General features: G+C 49.2%; 1 protein-coding gene across 2 annotated transcripts in view; it reads right to left on the bottom strand.

Moving 5' to 3' along the window:
• Positions 1–2478: 2478 nt before the first annotated feature.
• UNC45B (unc-45 myosin chaperone B) overlaps positions 2479–20956 on the bottom strand; it is a 30768-nt gene continuing 12290 nt past the window's right edge. For both annotated transcript variants that reach the window (XM_065910517.1, XM_065910518.1), the window contains 12 exons: positions 19135–19306; positions 15975–16275; positions 14629–14723; positions 14335–14476; positions 13469–13609; positions 11863–11990; positions 10743–10809; positions 9814–9927; positions 9365–9480; positions 8125–8242; positions 4962–5117; positions 2479–3278 (listed from right to left, as the gene is read on the bottom strand). In XM_065910517.1, the coding sequence (XP_065766589.1) occupies positions 3018–3278; positions 4962–5117; positions 8125–8242; positions 9365–9480; positions 9814–9927; positions 10743–10809; positions 11863–11990; positions 13469–13609; positions 14335–14476; positions 14629–14723; positions 15975–16275; positions 19135–19306 (1811 nt within the window). In that variant the 3' untranslated portion in view covers positions 2479–3017. The remainder of the gene's footprint in view (positions 3279–4961; positions 5118–8124; positions 8243–9364; positions 9481–9813; positions 9928–10742; positions 10810–11862; positions 11991–13468; positions 13610–14334; positions 14477–14628; positions 14724–15974; positions 16276–19134; positions 19307–20956) is intronic.

Here is a 20956-nt window from a genome sequence, read left to right as displayed (position 1 = left end):
GCTTGAGATCAATTCTTCTATGTAATCCTCACACGCAAGAGAAAAACATTATTCACTTTTTGAAATGAAAGTTGATCAGTCGTGTCCGACTCTTTGCAAGACCATGGACTGTACAGTCCGTGGAATTCTCCAGGCCAGAATACTGGAGTGGGTAACCGTTCCCTCCTCCAGGGGATCTTCCCAACCCAAGGATCGAACCCAGGTCTTCCTCAATGCAGATGGAGTCTTTACCGTCTGAGCCACTGGGGAATGAAACAACATACAGAAAAGTGCACAAATCATAAGCTTGATGGAAGTGGACCCATCCAAACCAAAAATTAGACTCCCTCTTAGAGTCCTTCTCCATCACTCTCCACTACCTCTTCCCTACAAGTACTGTAAACAGTATCCTAACTTTGAATACCATAAGCCAGCTTGCCTGGTTTTGAACCTATTACAAACGGAATCATTCACTATGCAGTACATGGTGTTAAGTCAGCGCCTTTCACCAAGTGTTATGTAAGCGACCTCCTTATTGTGTGTAGCCGTAGTTTATTCACTTAAATTGGTGTGTCATCTTCTCTTGTATGAGGATGGAACAGTTTACTCATGTTCTATGGACATTAGGATTATTTCCACTTGGGAGCTGTGATTGAAATATCCCCTTTCGTTGTATACATGCTTTTTAGTGCACATAAATATCTATTTCGGTTGACTCTGTACTTAAAAGAGTTGCTGGCTCTTTCAGGGGATACTGCCAAATACATTTTCTTAAGCAGTTGTAGTTAATTGAAATTCCCACCTGCAGTGTATAAGAGGTCCAGTGACTCCACATTCTCACCAGCACTTGATTTGGCAGTATTTTTAATATTAACCATTCTAGAATGGCATCTCATAATACTTTCATTTTCCATTTCCCTGATGACTAGTGAGATTGAGCATCTTTTCATATACTTATTGGCCTCTTTTATGACATGCCTGTTCACAAAGTTTGCTCCAATTTTATTCTTCTTCTAGATAGATAGGCATTACTATTCTCGACTATTTGCACTTTCATATACACTTTGTTTATTTATTTATTTAACTTTCTGGCCATCCACGGGGCATGCAGGATCTTAGTTCCCTCACCAGAGATTGAACTTGCGCCCTCTGCAGTGGAAGCAAGGAGTCTCAACCATTGGCCTGCCAGGGAAGTCCTTCATATACACTTCAGAAACAATTTATCAATCTCTGTCCCCCAAAGGCTCAGGTTAGATTAGCATTTAATGGAATCTTTATGTCAATCTGTAAAGAATTTGCATCTCCAATGTAATGTTGAGTCATCCAGTCCATGAATGTGGTAATGTCTGTCACTTATGTAGGTTTTCTTTTATTTCTCTAAATAATATTTTATAGTTTTCTATGTAAAGCCTTTCAACATCTTTCACATGATTTATTCCTAGGTATTTGATGTGGTTTATGTAATTGTAAATGGCATCATCTTTTACATTTAAATTTCCTAGTCATTACAGGTATACAGAAATACAATTGATTTTTGTAAACTGATCTTGTATCTAAATTCACTTGTTATTTGAGTTTATCTGTAGACTTTTCCCATATACATATACACATATACATGTACAGACCTGTTACATGATTAATTTGAAAGGTTCATTTCTTGATTTTCAGTCTTTATTGTTTTTCATTTCCTTTTCTTATTGTACTAGTTTAACCTCCAGTACAAAGCCTAATGGAATCGGTAATAGCAAGTATTATCTCATTCTTAATCTCAGGTGGATTATTAAATATCATTTGAACTGTAGCTTTTATGTAGATAATCTTTATCAGACTAATGGAGTCTCCTAATTTTAGTTTACTGAAATTTTTATCATGAGTTATTTAATTTTATCCAGCGTTTTCCCTGCATCTATTAAAATAATCATTTTTTTTCTCATTCTGTTAATGTGCTATATGGAAATGCGATGTATGCTAGACATACCAGAGTTGTCTTTGGGACTTTTGCTGGGCCACTGAGAATGATCCTTTCTCTTCTCTTGCATAATTATGAACTATAACAACTGTATGGGAATCCCCTGGTGGTCCAGTGGTTAGGACTCTGTGCTTTCACTGCCAAGGACCTAGGTTCAAACCCTGGTCAAGGAACTAAGACCCCACAAGTCATGGGGAAAAAAAAAAAAAACTATGGAAATCTGGAGCTTCTGGGGAACATCTCACCACATGGAAAGAGCTTGCCAGAGATTAAGCCCAACCCAGAGGAAATAAAAATCATGATGTGGGGGATGAGAGACAGAAAAACACCCTCATACAGAAAAAAAAAGAATACAGATGACAATATTTGAACCCTAGTTCTAACAATGTCAGATCTTTCCCTGCCTTGACAAAATATATGAACCAATGAAATTTTTTTTCACTTGAAGTACTTTGAGTTGATCTTATTTATATTCATCACATCCATCTTGCTTAGAAGATTTCCCCAAGAAAATTGCAAAAGTCATGTCAGACTATTGAACATCAGCTATATTTCCATCATAGGAATGCGCATGGGTCTGGGACGGGCAGTGCCGCTGAAACATGCAGTTCTAGGCAGCCCTATTCAAACAGTAGGGGAGACAGGATATAAAAACCAGATCAACATCCAGGTGCCACCAGCTACCTTTACAGTCACACTACTTTACATATTTAAAGTAGGACCACACAATCCATTTTCCAAAATGTAGAGAACTCCAGCCCATCATCCCGGCCTTTGGAATGGGTACAGAAAGAATTATCCAACCTGTCTTCCTAATCCAGATGAAAATTACTCTAGGAATTTCTGGAACTTGACAGATGTTAAGGAGCAAGAGAGCTAATGAAATATGCAAACTCTCCTAGAACAAAAGGGAAGATGCGCAACTCAGGGGACAATCCACAGTCCTTCTTTTACATGGACACCTCACTGTGGCTGCAATGACCCCTAATGGAACTGACACCCCAAGAGCTCTCAACTCAGAACTCTGCACAGTTACAGGAGCAGCCCCAGCCTCCCTCTGGGCCCCTGTCTAAGACACTGGTTTAATGAAGCCATAATCCATGCATTTGATGAGACATTCCCGAGCTGTCTGAACCACCGCTGCCCGCTTCTCATCCGGCTCTTGCTTGCCCACCACGGTCAGGATCTCCAGCAGCTCACTCTCCACCAGCTTCTTGGCCAACTCAGCATCAGCCGCCAGCAGGTTGTAGGCAATGACCAGGCCCCGGTGTTGAACTGATAGCCGGTCATGCAAGCAAAGCCGCTGTAGAATCTCCAACCACTGAGTTGTCTGGAGGCAGGGAGGAGGATAAAGACAGATTGGAGGAATCAGTGGAGGGGACGAAGAAGGGAGATTCTGGACAAGATAAACAGAAGGCGTTGGCCAAGCCCAGATTCTGAGCTCTGAAAGGGCAAGTGCATATCTGATTATCTCTATGGACTCAGCATATGCCCAGCTGAGCCTCTTGGAACTAGCTGGATGATGCCCATCTCCTTACCAGGGCAGGAGCTGGAGAATTAGAAGAGACTTGAAATAATCCAGTCCTTTTCATTTTGTAAGTGGAGGGATTGAGGTTGAGGGAGAGGAAGTCACTTAGCTACGGTCACACATCTGGAAATAGTACAGAATAAACATCCACCCATCCACTTAATTTTTAAGCATCATTAGAAGCAGAAGGACAGGCCTGAGGCATGCCTGAGTGGAATGGGGATGGAGGGTGTTCAGAAAGGAGGATTCTAACTCTGGGCATATGCACAGCGCCTGCTTCTGCCAACCCATGTGCCCTGGGAAACGCTGCTTTAGGGCAGCAGCCTGCGGTCCCCAGGCTGGAAGCACCCCACCTCTGACCTACACAGTCAGAATTATTCTGGGGAAAGTTTTTTAATCAGCCCTCCAGGTGACTCTTACACACCTTACAGTTTTGAGAAACTTGCCTTACGGAAAGGGCTGAAAGCCAGGGACCAAGCAGGATGAGCTATATTCTGGAAGGAGACCCTCCCCTGGTGCCAGGACAGTAATGGTCTCCATGGAACTTAGAAAACACACACACACACACACACACACATACACACCCCCACCTTGAGCTGGCTATCTAAGAGCTTGCCTTTTATTCTTTATATATATATATATATATATTTATATTTATATATATACTTAAAATTAGAGGATAATTACTTAACAATATTGTGATGGCTTTTGACACACAGCAACATGAATTGGTCGTAGGTATTCATACGTCCTGTCCCTGTTGAATCCCCCTCCCACCTCCGCCCCTCATCCCGCCCCTCTAGGTTGCCACAGAGCACCGAGGAGCCTGCCTTTAAAGCAGATTTGCTGCTTAGTATGCACGAGGCCCTGGATTCAATCCCCAGCACCTCTATAAGTTCCGTGTGCTTCCCACTCTGCTGAGGTTCTTCTCCCAGGGGGGATTTGTGTAAAGCAGACTTGCTTTAATACATTTGAATTGAGATGTTCATATTTTTTCACCATCAGTGACTATGAGGTCCACAAACTTAAGTTCGGTTTGGTGAAATAAGGAAAGTTTCATTTTGCACCCCTATGTTTGTGGCTATGTCAGTAACACTCTCATTACACCTGCTGAAACAGTCACAGTCTCACAAAGGGCCTGGCTATCATCTAAGAGCCCCTTTGCCAAACTGTGAGCTCCTATGGTACCCCATCCACATCCCCAGTTCTCTTGAGGAGCTTAGGGACCCCATGGCAGTAGTTAGTGCTATTATTATTGCTATTATGCTTGCATAATGAGTTATGAGCACCAGCAAAGTGAGTTCGCGCACTTAGGGTGTCCACATAAGGAGTGTAGAGGTCGCAGCATATACCTTTCCCTCTTCTGTGGGTAGGAACAGATACCCACGGGGCGGGGAAGGGTTACCAGGGGGGCCGGCCTCCCCCGCAGAGGATCATCCAGGGCAGTGTGGTCAGGGGCTGCTGTTCCCCAGGGCCTGCTCTTACCACTTCAGTCATCTTGAAGCACAATTTCTTATGAGCTGCTGTCAGCATGGCCAGGGCCCCCGCAGCCGCATTCTGCACCTTGTCGTCATCCTCGCCACAGAGCAGCACCACCAGCTTCAGCCGGTCGTTGCCATCGGCCAGGAACCTCTCCTGTACCTATGAGGGGCAAGTACATGGCTCAGAGGAAAAGGCCCCCACCTGCCCAGCCTGGAGAGGGAAGGACGCATCTGGAGCCATGTTCTCTGACCCAAGATCACTCAGAGCTTTGCTTCGAGCAGCACACTCATTGACACCTCCTCCAGGAAGTCTTCTCTGATTAGCTAGATGAAAAGACTACAGACTCCTCCAGTTTACAGGTTGTAGAGAATAAGGAATTCCTTACATAGCATTCGCTGTCACATCTGTTTGCATTCAGCTCTCCACCGTTGGGGAAAGGGCAGGTACAGACTCCTGCAGGGTGGATGTTGCTTGTAAAGCCCCATCTCTTCCCTTTGGAGAAGACTGGAATGTTTCTCCCACAACAGATGGACCTTCAGGGTCTGCCATAAAATGCCTTTGTGGTCCCTGAAGGCACAGAGGCTCGGCAAGAGCATCTCTGGGTAGTTAGGTAGTTTACAAGGTAGTCAAGAGCTGCTGTACCATTTACCAGGTGGGGGGTGAGGCTTCCCAAGGCCCCCAGAGCCAGAAGAGGAGCCTCCTGCCCCTCTGCTCTGCAGGAAACCCTGGTTGGTTAAGTTTAAGGGCATTTTTGCTGGGTGACGTGTCCTAGAAGAAAAATGCTAAAAGGAGTCAAAGGTCACAGCTGCTCAGGTTTTAAACCTCTACCTGCATCTCCCTGAAGCTGGAGCAGTGGTCCTCAGAGGTAAGAGTGCAGTGATGCTCAGTACAGTCCCCTCACGGGGACAGGTGTGACAGGGAAGCAGCTGCCCCGGAAGAACTACATGTGCACCTCTTGCACTAACTGTGGCCATGACCTTGCTGTCATCACAGAACATGAAGGGAAGTGATGTGTCACTTCTAGGCCACCGCGGCAGAGTGCTGGGGGGGTCTCTCCCCTGGTCTGTCTGCCCATCCCCATCTGAATGGAGACCACTCTCAAGGGGCAGAGGGGGAGACAGTCCTTTCTTTTTCAGATGGGGACAGGGTGATGATCGAAACCTGCACCCCCAAGTCATTGCTTGGAAGTGAGCCACCTGATTGCAACGTGGGCAAGAAATGATGTGAGCGAGAAATGAATCGAGATTACTGGGAGAAATAGCAATAACTTCAGATATGCAGATGACACCACCCCTATGGCAGAAAACGAAGAAGAACTAAAGAGTCTCTTGATGAAAGTGAAAGAGGAGAGTGAAAAAGTTGGCTTAAAACTCAACGTTCAGAAAACTAAGATCATGGCATCTGGTCCCATCACTTCATGGCAAATGGATGGGGAAACAATGGAAACAGTGAGAGACTTTATTTTCTTGGACTCCAAAATCACTGCAGATGGTGACTGCAGCCATGAAATTAAAAGACGCTTGCTCCTTGGAAGAAAATTTATGACCAACCTAGACAGCATATTAAAAAGCAGAGACATTACTTTGCCAACAAAGGTCCATCTATGGTTTTCTATAGTCAAAGCTATGGTTTTTTCCAGTAGTCATGTATGGATGTGAGAGTTGGACTATAAAGAAAGCTGAGCACTGAAGAATTGATGCTTTTGAACTGTGGTGTTGGAGAAGGCTCTTGAGAGTCCCTTGGACTGCAAGAAGATCCAACCAGTCCATCCTAAAGGAAATCAGTCCTGAATATTCATTGGAAGGACTGATGCCAAAGCTGAAACTCCAATACTTTGGTCACCTGATGCGAAGAACTGACTCATAGGAAAAGACCTTGATGCTGGGAAAGATCGAAGGCAGGAAGAGAAGGGGACAACAGAGGATGAGACGGTTGGATGGCATCACCGACTCGATGGACATGAGTTTGAGTAAACTCCAGGAGTTGGTGATGGACAGGGAGGCCTGGCGTGCTGCAGTCCGTGGGGTTGCAAAGAGTCGGACACGACTGCGCGGCTGAACTGAACTGAACTGAGAAATGAACCTCTGTCCTGTTGGGATCAGTGTTCATTTGGTTGCTTGTTGTGACAGCTGGTCCTCCCCGAGGGAAGCTGCTCCCCCTCCCACCACTCTCCCCTCTGCCGTCTTTGGACACACTCTCTTCTCCCATGTGGCTGCCAGGCCTCCAGCCCAGCCTCAGACCAGCTCCCTGGCGGACCGTGGTAGCTTTCTTTTGACTTTAAGAGGCTTTCATGGATCAAATTTTCCTCCTTTAACTGTGAGAACATCTAAGACTTGAATTAAGAATTGGGTGGGACTTCCCTGGCGGTCCAGTGGCTAAGACTCTGCACTTCCAACGCAGGGGGTGTGGGTTCCGTCCCTGTTTGGCGACCTAAGATCCCACATGCCATGGGACACAGCCAAAAAAGTTAAAAAAAATTAAGGGGGAACAAAGTGGGCCTCACACTTGGCCCTACACTTGGACCCAGGAGGGCCACTTGGTCTGGCTGTCACGTCCACAAAGGGCCTCAGATTTCAACCCTGTTGTTACCTCTGATGAGGTTCAACCTACTAGCATAGCAGTGCTCTGCCAGAATGGAAAAGAAGAGACATTCATTCATCACGTGGTGATGATTTCTCCTACTATTGGACTGTGCAGTCATTGATGCCTTCTGAATTCATTTTATTTTTACAAATCCTATAATTAATCTGTGACGAACACTGTTACAGTGCATTGCGGTTTCTATGGAAACAGCGATCTGTCATTAAATGTTACCATTTGACATAATCCAAAATTGCTTGTAGCTGTTTTTGCATTTCTCCTTTTTTTTATACGTGTGGCACTTCAACAGCTGCAAATGGTCTAACCTCTCTTGACTTCCAAGAGACCCTGGCCTCGTCTTTTACTATGAGATTATTTAGTAAATAACTTGGGGAAACGGGACTCGCCCCGCCCCCAATCCTGCCCAAACTTTGGGATCAAAGCTTCAGCTAGGGATAACATCACTGTGCATATCTTCCTTTGTCTCCTTTGGGCATTACACTCGCCTTGGGGTCCCTCGGGGAGGGAAGCTCTCATCTAGGCCCCACTTTCCACGCCTTGATCACGCCCATCCTGAGCCCCTCACCTCCGTGTTCACCACCATGTTGCACATGCACTCCGTGGCCGCCTGCCGCAGCTGGTCATGATTCTCAAACATGTAGTTCTCAATGTCCGGCAAGGCCTTCTCCTTAACGATCTTCTTCCTAGGGTGTGAGGGGTGGAGGAGGAGAGTCTGCTGAGTCCTCTGTAAAGACCACTGGGGGTCTGAGCCACCCAGGGGCCATTCCAACATCCTCAGTCAGCACAGTTTCAGTTCAGTTCAGTCGCTCTGAACTCTTTGTGTCCAACTCTTTGTGACGCTCTTTGTGACCCCAGCAAGAGTGACCCCAGCATCATTTAGATGACAATAATCCCACCCCCGGGACTTCCCTGGTGGCTCAGTGGTGAAGAATCTGCCTGCCAGTGCAGGAGACGCAGGTTCGACCCCTGGATTGGGAAGAGCCCCTGGAGAAGGAAATGGCAACCCACTCCAATATTCTTGCCTAGGAAAGCTCATGAACAGAGGAGCCTGGCAGGTTATAGTCCACGAGGTCTCAAAAGAGTTGGACACAACTCGGTGACTAAAACAATACCAACAACAATCCCACCCCCAGGAGGGGCCCCCAGCGACACAGCACAGCATCCTGGCCATAGCAGTGGGATCTCAGATGAACGTGTCACCCAGCTGGCGATCCTCCTGTACTATCGCTGGAGAAAGTCTTTCTCCTGCTGGAGATGAAACCATGATGTGAGGTCTGGAGTAACCCTCGTGTGATCATGAGAAAGGGGAAAAGCCGGTCTGAGAATGAAGACAATACAGACAGGAGAGCAGGAGAGAAGCAGATTCTGGGACAGCTTTGCAACCCCTGCATCGAGCCGCCCCTGAGTCTGGATTATCCTAGATGAGTCATTAATTATGACTCCCAATATCCTGAATCATTAAATTCCCCATTATGCTGAGACCAACTGGAGTTGAGTTTTCTGCCACTTAAGGAATTTCAGCCCAATTCCACCATCCCCTTGCTTCCAAGGAGGAATACACTTTATCCCACCCCTCAACCACCTGATATCTCTTTTACTACTTCCAAAGGACGTGTCTTTCCAGTCTCCTTTGGCTTTGCACCTTCACTGCAGTTTTTCCAAGTGCTAACTCATGTCCCCCCCACCACCATTTCTACCCACGGCCTTCCAGCCTGTCCTTGGAGGAGCGCACACACAGTTTCTGGGACATTTTCACCGACACTTCACGCGACACCGCTCCCCACCCGTTCCCTCCACCCACTCACCGGAGCTTGTCACTCCGCCCAGACAGGTTGGTGAGGCCTAGGAGAGCCTCGTAGTTCTGGAGGCCATCCCGCTGTGTGTTCAGGAGACTCACGAGGGGCCGCACCACCTCGTACACCTATGAGGAAGGGGTCGAGGAGCCGTCAGATGGAGACCACCTCCGCCAGTCATTTATAGGTGCCCGGCTCTAGAATTTCCAATGCACTTGCCCACCCATTGTCTGATTCCACCTCCACAATGATCTTGAGGGGTGGCGTTAATTCCTTGATTTTGCAGATGAAACAGCCTTGTTTGTCAGAGCCAGGGGTGGAATCCATGCCCCTCCAACTCATCGCCCTCTTTGTGATGGCACCATGCCCCCTCCCAAGCCAGGGGGAGGGTGACAAGGAGAAAGGCCCCTGGGAGCAGACTCCTCCCATCAACTCCCCGCCCTCCACCTCTAGCCACCCACCCGCTCCCCGGGGAAGGCGATGTCTGGGTTGGAGACCGCAGCGATCTTCGCGAGGGCGTGGGCTGCCTTCACCTTGCCCACGTCTGTGCCCTCCAAAGCCAGGGGAATCAGGGCCTGCAAGAGAAGGGCAGAGGCACTCCTCAGTCACATGCACAGAAGCCTCTCTTCCCAGCCTCCCTGTCCAGCCGCTGTCTGCTCCATCAGAAGTTCAGGAAGACTCAGCAACGGAGTCAACTCCTGAGCATCACAGAAAACAGTTAAATTCTTAATCACTGATTCACTCCCCCTGGTCCCCAGCGCACATGGGGGTCTCTGCAGGCACTCTCCCCAACCCATATACATTCGTTTGCTTTTGGAAAAATCAAGACACTGATGTTTTCATTTCTGCCTAAGTCAAAGCTAACCGTAACAGCAGCCATTGACTGAGCACCCCCCATGAGCCAACACTTTAAGTGTATTTTCTCTAATCCTATGACGTTCTACAGTTTGACTGTGTGATGTTTTTTCCATTGTTTTACAGAGAGGAAACTAGTACTCAGAGAGATAAGTAATTTGCCCAAAGCTGTGCAGCTGAAAAGGGACAAGCAAGGACTCAATGACAAGCCTCCCAGGGCAAAGCCCATGGTCTCTATCTGCACTGCTTCCTTCCAATAGCAAGGAGGATAAATGGGATTCCACAGGAGATCCCATGACACATCAGAGACTCAGGCACAGACAACAGAGGTTCCTGAATAACCATATTCCAAGAGGTCGGGCTGGGGCAAGGAGTGCATTATTCTTGGGCTAGGCAAAGAGCATGCACACACACATACACACAGATACACACATGCATCACACACACACACACATACGGAAACACATGCACACACGTGAGAGAGCTCCTCCCCAGAGAGCATCTTCTTGGACAGCAAGAACCTTCTCCCAATTACCTTACCACCACCTTGAGCCACAATGGTACCTCGGTCCTTTGGGTTGTCGCACAGTGCCAGGAATACCCTGTGGGGCAAGGATGCAGGACATGAGCATGCCCTTCCCGGGCATCCGCAGGCCAACCCGTGAGACCCAGTAAAACCCTGGGAAGCACTCCCAGTGTGCATCTGCCCCAGAACCAACCTTGGGAAGATACCGCCATGGACCTGAGTGGCTGGGGAGGAAGAGAGGCCAAAGGCAGATGCAAAAAGTGGCCCCATCCCTGCTTAGGGGGATACCAAATGACTCACTAGGCTTCCCTGGTGGCTCAGATGGTAAGGAATCTGCCTGCAATGCAGAAGACTCAGGTTCGATCCCAGGGAAGATCCCTTGGAAAATGAAATGGCAACCCACTCCAATATTTTTGCCTGGAAAATTCCATGGACGAAGGAACCCAGCAAGCTACAGTCCACCACCCAGGAGAAATTCTTCCACCTAGAGGGACCTTGGAACTCCATGACCTGGCCCTTGCCTTCCTCTCTGGTCTTATCTAGCACCACCCTCTCCTGTGCACTCCATGCTCCAGACACCCTCCTGGAGAACTGTGACCTCATTCATTCCTTCTCCCTCCATTCTCAGGGTCTTTGCATGTGCTGTTCCCTCTGCCTGGACCCCTTCCCTCCGCTGCATGTGAGCAGCTTCCTTCCTCCAGGGTTCCCTTGAGTTGTCACATCTTCCAGGAGGCCTCCCTGGTTGCCCACCTACATGCCCTCCCCTCTGGCCAGTGGGCGGCCACTGCTTGTGCTGTTTTTCCTCCATCACGGCACCCGCCGCATTATAACTGTGAACCTGTCTGCCTCCCCATCAGGCTGTACGGAAACTGTGCCTTTCCCCTCTGGCATGTCAGGGTCTGGGAGCCAGGTCACCAGAATGGACAGTGACCTCCTTCCTCCCAGTGCAAACCTGCACCCGGGATGGCTCACCCTGACATGTCGCTCTTCCGTGTTGATCCCCTTCAGCCTCCTCTCCAGGCCCCAGTGGCTCACTTCCTCATTTACTCCCCTGGCCATCTCTATGTCCCCACCCAGCCTCCTGCCTGCAGGCCCCTCAGACCCCAGCTCTGGGCCACTGCAGCCGCACCTGGCCAGCAGCTCTTTGGTCTGGTCGGTGAGGATGGCATTGTCTGCTTTCACCATGCAAACCAGCGCCGAGGTGACACCAGCCTTCAGAAGCCGCTTCACTCGCATGTCCACAAAGTCCTTCTTGTCCTGGGGAGATGAAAAGGTGGCAAGGAGATCAATCCTGGAATAAGGAAGATCATCCCAAACACTAGATGACCTGTGTGTTCCTTTTCTTGCAAAAGGCTGGCTTTCCATTAGCCTATGCCTGGGGGCAGAGTGAGAAGGGAGAGAGAGCAGATAAAACCCACAAAGCAATGGATTGGATTTTGAGTGAAACCCAGAGTCAGCCTCAGGGTTTAATACTCTCTACAGATAATCCAAAAAGTGTCTGAGAAGAGGCTGCTGGCAGCTGTGGACAGTCTCTGGCAGCCACATTTGAACTTCACAGTGGCAGAACATGCTAGCTAGATGCCCTTGCCTGCATGAAATCCTATGCAACTTTAAAAAATTATTCAGGGACTTCTCTAGTGGTCCAGTGGCTAAGAGTCCGCCTGCCAATGCAGGGGGCATGAGTTCGATCCCTGGTCCAGGAAGATCCCATATGCTGAAAGGCAGCTAAACCCCTGAGCCACAACTACCGAAGCCGACTGGTCTAGAGCCTGTGCTCCACTAGAAAAGCCACCGCAATGAGAAATCTGTGCACCATGATGAAGAGTAGCCCCCACTCGACACAACTAGAGAAAGCCTTGTACAGCAACAAAGACCCAGTGCAGCCAAAAATAAATATTAAGTAATTTTTAAAAAATGATTCAGTGGGACTTCTGGTGGTTAAGACTCCAAGCTTCCACTGCAGGGGGGGTTGGGTTTGATCCCTGCTGAGGAAACTAAGATCTTGCATGCCTAAAGACCTGAAGTATTTCCCCCAAACTGGATACAAGATGACAGATACATTCTGATTATAACGTTTTTTTAAGCACAGAATAAAAAAACCTCAGGTAGTTAATGCAGCACACCAAAATCCAGATATCCCAGAAAATAAAATTTGTATGAATGTTGAAAACATGAACTATAACGAACTGTCTTGTGTCCATGAAATCAACCACATAAGTTGCAAAACATTCATCGTGACTCCATTTGGTTTCTCAGACTCTAAATTGTTTCTCCCTCCACCTCAATGGAACATTTAAACTCTAAGAAAAAACACAAGTGCCACCTAGTGGGGGAAATTGATCGTGATCCTCTTCAATTTATCTGCGTGCATGCGCGCTACGTTACTTCAGTCCGTGTCCGACTCTGCAACCCTTTGGGCTGTAACCCGCCAGGCTCCCCTGTCCATGGAATTCTCCAGGCAAGAATACTGGAATGGGTTGTCATTTCATTCTCCAGGGGATCTTTAAGACCTGGGGATCAAACCCGGGTCTCCTGTATTGCAGGTTCTTTACCATCATAGCCAGCAAACCTGCACTTTATCTGCATCTTCTGCCAAATCCTCACGCACACACACACACACACACACACACACACACACACACACACACACCCGAATATCACTAACTTTCCGTCCCACCTCTCTGGTAGTGCGGTGGTGGACAGCCCCCTCCCCTCTCGGTCGTCCTCATCCCCACCTTGGGGTGCTCCTCGGGCACATGCTGCTTGGAGAACTTGGCCAGCTGCACCAGCTCGGGGATGACCTCCTTGACATCGTAGCTGTTGGTGCAATTCACCAGGGTGGTGGCCACGGAGTACAGGATGGTCTTGTCGGGAGTCTGGAGATAGGAGGTGGTGGATGGTGGTAGGAGTGGGCGGGTGGAGACAGGAAGAAAGGAAACCTGAGAACAAACCACTGCTTCCCAGAGGCTCCCTCGCAGGCAGGCTGCTCTGGGAGGAGTGTGGCCGGTGAAGCACCAAAGCAGAGGAACTGGCTCTGCTCACAGCGGGCGGCAGGAATTTCTCCTGCCCCCTCAACAGCACCCAGAGCATGCATGGAAGTCCTCTGAGTGTTCCCATTGCTTTGTGCTCCTTTCAAAAGCCCAGCGGGATGGGGCGGGACCTGGACACCCTCTGATGGAAACGCCCTCCCACACTTCTGCCTTTTGTGGTGAGAAAGAGCCAGGGCATTGGGGGGCGGGGGGGGTCTGGTAGTGGCCCAACAGAGGAAGAAAGGCATCTGGGAGGGGCTGGGAAGGAGGGAAAGGGCCCAAAAAAGACCTCTTGGTCCCTCAAGACCTCACTCCCGGAGGGGGTTCCAGGAAAAAACTATCATCATCTTGTTCATCCTCCCACTGCCTGGAAGGCATGAGGAGTTGTGAGTCCATTTCACAGTCAGAAAAGATGAGGACCAGACAGGGAAATGACCAACCCAGGTTTACGTGATGACAAGGGGGTGGAGTCAGGATGAGGATGGGTGGATGTCCAATTTCCCAGGCTCAGCGGACAGCCCGCGGGCCTGAATCCAGCAGACCCCGGGGCCAGAGGTCAGGGCCGCACTTGCCTTGGCCAGCTCGAACATGGCCTGCAGGGCAGGGATATCCTGAACAAAGTCGTCCTTCACGTCGGCGTCCAGCGTGAGGTAGGCCAGGCCCTCCACCGCCCATTTCCGGGTCCGGGTGTCTATGGATGCATTGCACAGCCACCTGTGGGAGGGGAGGCACTAGGGAAGGGTCCCGGGGCTCCGGGCAAGAGCGGGGCGATCCAGGGGAGCAGGCAGGTGGGCGGCCTTTCAGGATCTGGCGTCCGCTAGGGCACATCCCGGAGAGGAGATGGTGGGCTTGGGGAAAAACCTTACTTGCGACACTGTTTGGCCAGCTTCTCTGTCGAGCCTTCAGCAAACTGCCTGAGAGCGTAATCTGTGCCGCCTGCCGAGCCGAGTTTACAGAGTCCCTGAGGAGGAGCGGAGGTTTGTAGGATCAGAGACACCAGGCCTGGGGACCAGGCCCTGCTCAAACACGTCCCTGAGGCTGGAACACTCTGCCCACTTGCTTTTCCTGGATATACCTCTCTGCATCCTACAGAATTCTGGTCAGGGGTCACCTCTCCCAAGATGCCTTTCCTGAGGCTTCCAGGTTAGGGTGGAAGCCCACAAACCTGGAGGCTTTTACTCTACCCCTTGTCCCCTGCCCACTATTTTGTCCCCATAGGTGCTTCGTGTCATGTTGTTTTGAAAAATCGGCTAGGATAATATTAGTGTTAGTCGCTCAGTTGTGTCTGACTCTTTGCAACTCCATGTACTGTAGCCCACCAGGCTCCTCTGTCCATGGAATTCTCCAGGCAAGAATACTGGAGTGGGTAGCCATTCCCTACTCCAGGAGATATTCCTGACCCAGGGATCTAACCTGAGTCTCCTGCCTTGCAGGTAGATTCTTTACCATCTGAACCACTAGGGAAGCCCAAATACTAACACAACTGAAACCTCAGTGATAAAACTTATGGCATAAAAGCTGACCATGAAATCACTTTGTGGGGGGAAGATTCAGATGTGCAGATTTTTACCCAGGAAAAACTGGACTCTTGCTGGGGGAAAAAAAGTCTGTCTTCCATAAGAGAAAACTCACAATAGTAGAAGCTAAAATCAGTTTTTTTAAAAAACTGATATAAACCAAAAAAGAAAAACAGATCAATGGCTCAAATCTTTACTGTAATTGTTGACAAGAAAAAGGTCAATGAAAGTGATTTATATATAATGAAAATGGGAAAAAATGCAGTAGGTTTAACTGTGCTATATAGAAACCAAGTAAGGAAACTAACTGCATTTTTGGAATCTGCACTGAAAGTACGTGCTGGACAAAAGCTCATCAGCATTTGAGTCGTTCAAAGGCGTTGAGCAGGGACTTGTTGGTGATCCAATGGTTAAGACTCTGCTCCCAATGCAGGGGGCATTTGATCCCTGTTGGGGGAACTAAGATCCCGCATACCCCATGGTAAAAAAAAAAAAAAAGGACACAGTCATTATATAGCATGGTCTCCCATCCTGAATCCACATTCTCACAGTCTTCTGCTTATCACTCTGCTCTGCAGAGGCCTGTGGGCGTGTCTGGGTGCCTACAGCTTGGTTTCCTCAAAGACAGGGGCCACATCCCGTTCATTCCGGCATCCCTGGTACCTGGTGCGGTGTCTGGTACCCAGCCCACTCACCACCAGCGCGCGGATCTTGATCTTCTCGTTTTTGGTGGTCTTGTAGATCTCTTTGAGCAGCGACACACCGTTGGTGATGATGAAGGTGGCACGGCTGAGCTTGGTGGAGGCGTGGATGAGGGCCTCCACGGCCACCAGCTGGTCCGTCTCACGCTCCGAGCCGCACAGCGCCACCATCATCTCCATCACACCTTTCAGTCCCAGCAGCTGATTGCCCAGGTCAAAGGGGCCCTGCAGGATCCCCGACACCGTCTGGATGGCAATCACGTTCTTGTCCATGTCCTGGGGGTCAAACGTGCCCCTAAAACAGAAGGCCAGCGTGGTCAGAGGAGTGGGAGACTTGGGGGCAGACGGGTTTGGTTGTGTATCCTAGATCCACAACTCATATGCTGTGTGGCCTAAGGCAAGTCACTGAACCTCTCTGAGCCACAGCTTCTTGATTTGGAAACTGAGGACAGCACTACTACTTCTCAGATTTATGATGAGGATAGATGACATAGTGGATGTGCCAGGCATTGTGTTCCTCAAGAATCCCACCCAGATGAGGACTGACACTCAGGACGTTTGTTAGGGAGCGATCTTGGGCTCAACACCTTTTGGGAAAGAGAAGAAATCAGGACTGGATGGAGGGAGGCTCTGGACTGCGATGCAGTCATGACAAAGCCTCAGCTTGCAAAGAGTTCCAGAGCTGAGAAACCATTCAAACTTGTTCCAAGTTGGAGTGAGGGACGAACCACGGGATGCTGGTTGCCCTGGGAAGGTGAATAGTTATCCTTTGCTAAACCAAGTCCCCAAAGAAAAGTGACAGGTGAGAGCTGTCAGCCAACAGGCTTCCCAGAAGCTGGGGTGTCTGGTGGGACAGGACAGCAGCCACCCCAGCACAACAGGGCTACCATGCTGCCTGGCACACCAGCTGACTCCCCGATGTGGCTGAATCATGACGCAGCCTGGCCCAGTCGCTCCCCTGTCTGGTCCTAGCCTCTCCCCCGTTGAGTCAGGGGGAGGGGATGGACCAGAAAAGCTGGCAGGTTCTGTCTTGCTTTCAAAATCCACTATCATTGACTCTACAGGAAGATCTCTGTCTGAGGACACCTGATCCGAGATCTGCCCAGGTTTGTTCGTTGTGGGGGATCAGGGCAGACCTACACAGTGCGAACGCAGAGGAGTATAAGTGAAAGGAAAGCATGGCGCAAGAGTCAGAGGCCTGGGCTCCGGTCCTACATCTGCCTCTGGCTGGGTGAGTGGGTGCGTCCATCTGGGGGAGAGGGGCTGGCTTTGGGAGCTCCGAGAGCCCCTCCAACCCAGACAATCCGTGCCCTGTGCTTCACCTCCCTTCTCGGTGCTGGGGAACCCAGAGCCTTTCCTGACCGTGGCCCCTGGGCCACAAAACCGAGCTGGTGCTCTAGAGCCTGAGAGCTGCAACTACTGAAGCCCTAGGGCCTAGAGCCTGTGCTCCGCAACGAGAAGCCCAGGCATCACACCTAGAGAGTAGCCCCCGCCTGCCAGAACTAGAGACAGCCCGCATGCAGCAGTGAAGACCCAGTGAAGCCATAAACAAATAAATTAAAAAAAAATAATGATGAGTTGAGGTCTGCCCTTTAAACCAATGCCAGGTGGTATCTGAACCTCCACCCAGCCCCTGGCCCCCGACAAAGCACCCCCCAGGGGTGGGAAGTGGCAGCCTCAGGTTCCACTTGTTGAAGGTGGTGGCCCCCCGACTCAGGGCCAGGTGACCACAGAGGCGGCATTCACAGGCAAACCTCTATCCAAACTTAACTGGCTGGAAGATAGTTACTAGAACTCGGTTTGGGCCTTCATGAAAGACTCAAGTTAGCTGAAAACACTGAAGCTGAGGTAGAAAAAGACCATTGAGAAGCCCTGAGGAGCCTTAAAAGTGAACCAAAGTCAGGATCAGGAGAAACTATGGGATTGAGCCAACTTCGCTGGGACCCAAATACAGGAAGCTGAGAATGCTTTTTACATTTTAAATTAGTTTTTTTTTTTTCATTGTGTTAGAGACCTACGTGTTTCATAAAACCTAAACGTACTCTCTGGCCCTTTACAGGAAAAGTCTGTCAACCCCTGGAATAGAGAAAGGAAAGCAGAGTGAAGGCAGGGTTCCCACCCTCCCAAGACTCACCTAGTGCTTTTAAAACATGCAGCTTCCAGAGCCACCACCCAGACTACTGAGTCCCAGAAATCCGAATAATTTCCAAGCTTGAGGATTACTGGAGTAAAGGAAAAGAGAAGCCAGCTACCACGAGGAGAGATCCACACGGGGAAGAACCATGGCTTCCACCCAAGGGCGAGCACCAAGGTGCCGGCCACATGAGCGCAGCATCTTGGTAGGTCTTCCAGCCCCGGTCCAGCCTTCGGATGACAGTAGCCCAGGCCAACATGTGACTAATTTGTAAACCTTAAAGCCAGAACCACCCAGCCGAACCTCTTACTAATTGCTGTCCTATTGTGAGATAATAAATGATGCTTCTTGTTTTAAGCTGCTAAATTTGACTAATACAGAGCCCAACTGAAATGGAGCAGGACCCTATGGTCCTTCCCCACCACGTCCTCAGCCTGCCTTTGGTCTATGGAAAACCTTTAGCCAAACAACAAATTTAATCAGAGAAGTGGGAAAATGCAGAAACAAAGGAAAACAGTCAAATGAGACCAAATAATAATAGTTTAGTCACTAAGCTAAAGTCAAGGGCCTTTAGTTTCTCCTCAAGGGCCATAGATAAAATTCTGAGCCATATCCTGTGAGCTGTCTTATAGATACTGAAACCCTCGCCAGGTGGAAGAAGTCAATTATGTGATGACTGGACTGTGGCCATGACATACGGTGCCACAGTTCTCAGAACTGGCCTCAAAGAAATGGGAACAAACTGACCCTGGAACTAAAGACTAACTGGACTGAAAACAATCAAGACGATGCTGGTCAGACCACTGATGACCAATTTCAAGGAGACTGTCAGAGCTGACTGTGCCGTGGCCAGGGGAGAGGTCAGCCTTTGGACAGGAGTCCGCCCTCCCCTCCACCCCTGGGTTGCCGGCCTCTGAAATAAAGCCAGCTTTCCTTCCCACCAGCCTTGCCTCTTTATTGGCTTTCAAGAAGCAAGAAGCCAGACTCCCACTCGGTTACACGACCCTCCAGGAAACTCACGTGATATACTCCTCGCAGATCTTGCGGAAGTGATCGCGCTCGGGGTCACAGCGCAGGTCGTCGTAGAGCTTGTTGATGAGGATCGAGGCCAGCATGCGGGTGTTGTCGGTCAGGGGCAGGCAGGATGGCAGATCTGGGACCTGCCCCACCACCTTCAGGATCTTCCGTAGGCCTGCAGGACGGCCGGCAGCAAGTGTAAGAAGCCGGCCAGGCCCCGCCCTCACAAACGCCCCTCCTCAACCAGCTCTCTGCAGCCCGCCTTTAGGCAGCACGCGGCTCATCCAGCGTGAAGGGCATTGGGATGCAGCCTAGAGACCCAGACTCCACACCTGCCACTGCCCCTAGCTGAGCCATTCGCTCCCGTTGTGGGCCTCATTCTCACATTTACACAGTCAAGACTAGTTGAGCTCAGAGGACTCTACAAGGCATCACCGACTGGATGGACATGAGTCTGAGCAAGCTCCTGGAGTTGGTGATGGACGGGAAGCCTGGCATGCTGCAATCCGTGGGGTCACAAAGAGTCGGACACAATTGAGCGACTGAACTGCCTGACCACTGCTAACGTTCTATGGGTTGATGCATAATCTTCCTCAAATACTGTTTTATAGTCTCTTTTCCCCAGGATTCAATTTCTTTTTTTTTTGTAAAATGGAAATGATACTACCCTACCTCATAGAGTTTGAGGATTCACCAAGATAAAGCACGGAAACATTAGCCTAGTGCTGATCTAGACACATCATGACACTAAATATTTATTAATTATTTAGCAAATAGGATATTCACCATTATGGTTATTATCCCTTCTCCTGTTGAAGAATCTCCAAGGGCTTCCTACTACCCACCCGCCTAATTCAGCCATTACATGTTTGTTGAATAAAAGAATGAACGAGTAAATGAGGTGCTAGCTACCAAAATAAAGGACCACCCTGATGCCAAAAAGCTCACAATACAATAGAGAAGAGAGATGTATAAAGATTACAATAAGGTAATCTTACTGTGTGCCAAGAGCTTTCTACACGCTATCTCATTTAATCCTAACATTGACCCTACTGGTGAGTAGGAATTACTATTGCCATTGTTCAGAGCAGAAAACCAAGACATGGAGAAGTCAAGTAACTTGCTCAAGATCACAAGGCTGGCAAGTGACATAGCAGGGACCCTCCCTGTCTGATTTCAAAGACCACGATGTTAACTGTGAGGCTACACTGCCTCGGGGACAATAGCTTGATTTCAGAGCCAGGTTGTAGTGGTGGCTAGGAGCTGAGCAGACCTAGGGTGGCACAGGTTAAGAGGGAGGGGGGACATTCTAGGTAAACGTTGGGAGGCATGATACTCTGGAACAGGGCCGGGGGCGATTAGAAGTGCATGGCAGTAAATTTTGTGCTGTGTATTTTAGCACACCAACACAAAATCACTGGCAAGACTGAAAAGTCATTGGAAGGTGCCTGATGAACCAACCCCACCTCCCAGCCTGGCTCTCCAAAGCTTTCATCATATGCACCTGATCCACCTACCCAGCCTCATCTCTTAGCTCTCCCTTCACTCTGCCCTCATCTTGAGCATCTCATTTCTCTCCTGCTAGAACACCCTGGACCTCCCCTTTGTCCATGTCTGCCCCTCCCTGAGCCCAGAAACTCAATTTAGCCTTGACATCCTGATGACTCCCCCTACCCAAGTCCCCCAGCCCAGTTTTCACAACAACTTCCACATTGCAGCTTTTCACCAGACACCTAGATTTTAAAGTCTACGCTATTTTTACCTAAATGCTATTCATTTCGGGGCCTAGAATAACAGATACTGTTCCTCACCCACTCTATCCCAT

This window comes from Muntiacus reevesi, chromosome 18, assembly GCF_963930625.1.
Source record: "Muntiacus reevesi chromosome 18, mMunRee1.1, whole genome shotgun sequence".
NCBI lineage: Eukaryota > Metazoa > Chordata > Mammalia > Artiodactyla > Cervidae > Muntiacus > Muntiacus reevesi.
This window is presented reverse-complemented; position numbering and strand designations above follow the sequence as displayed.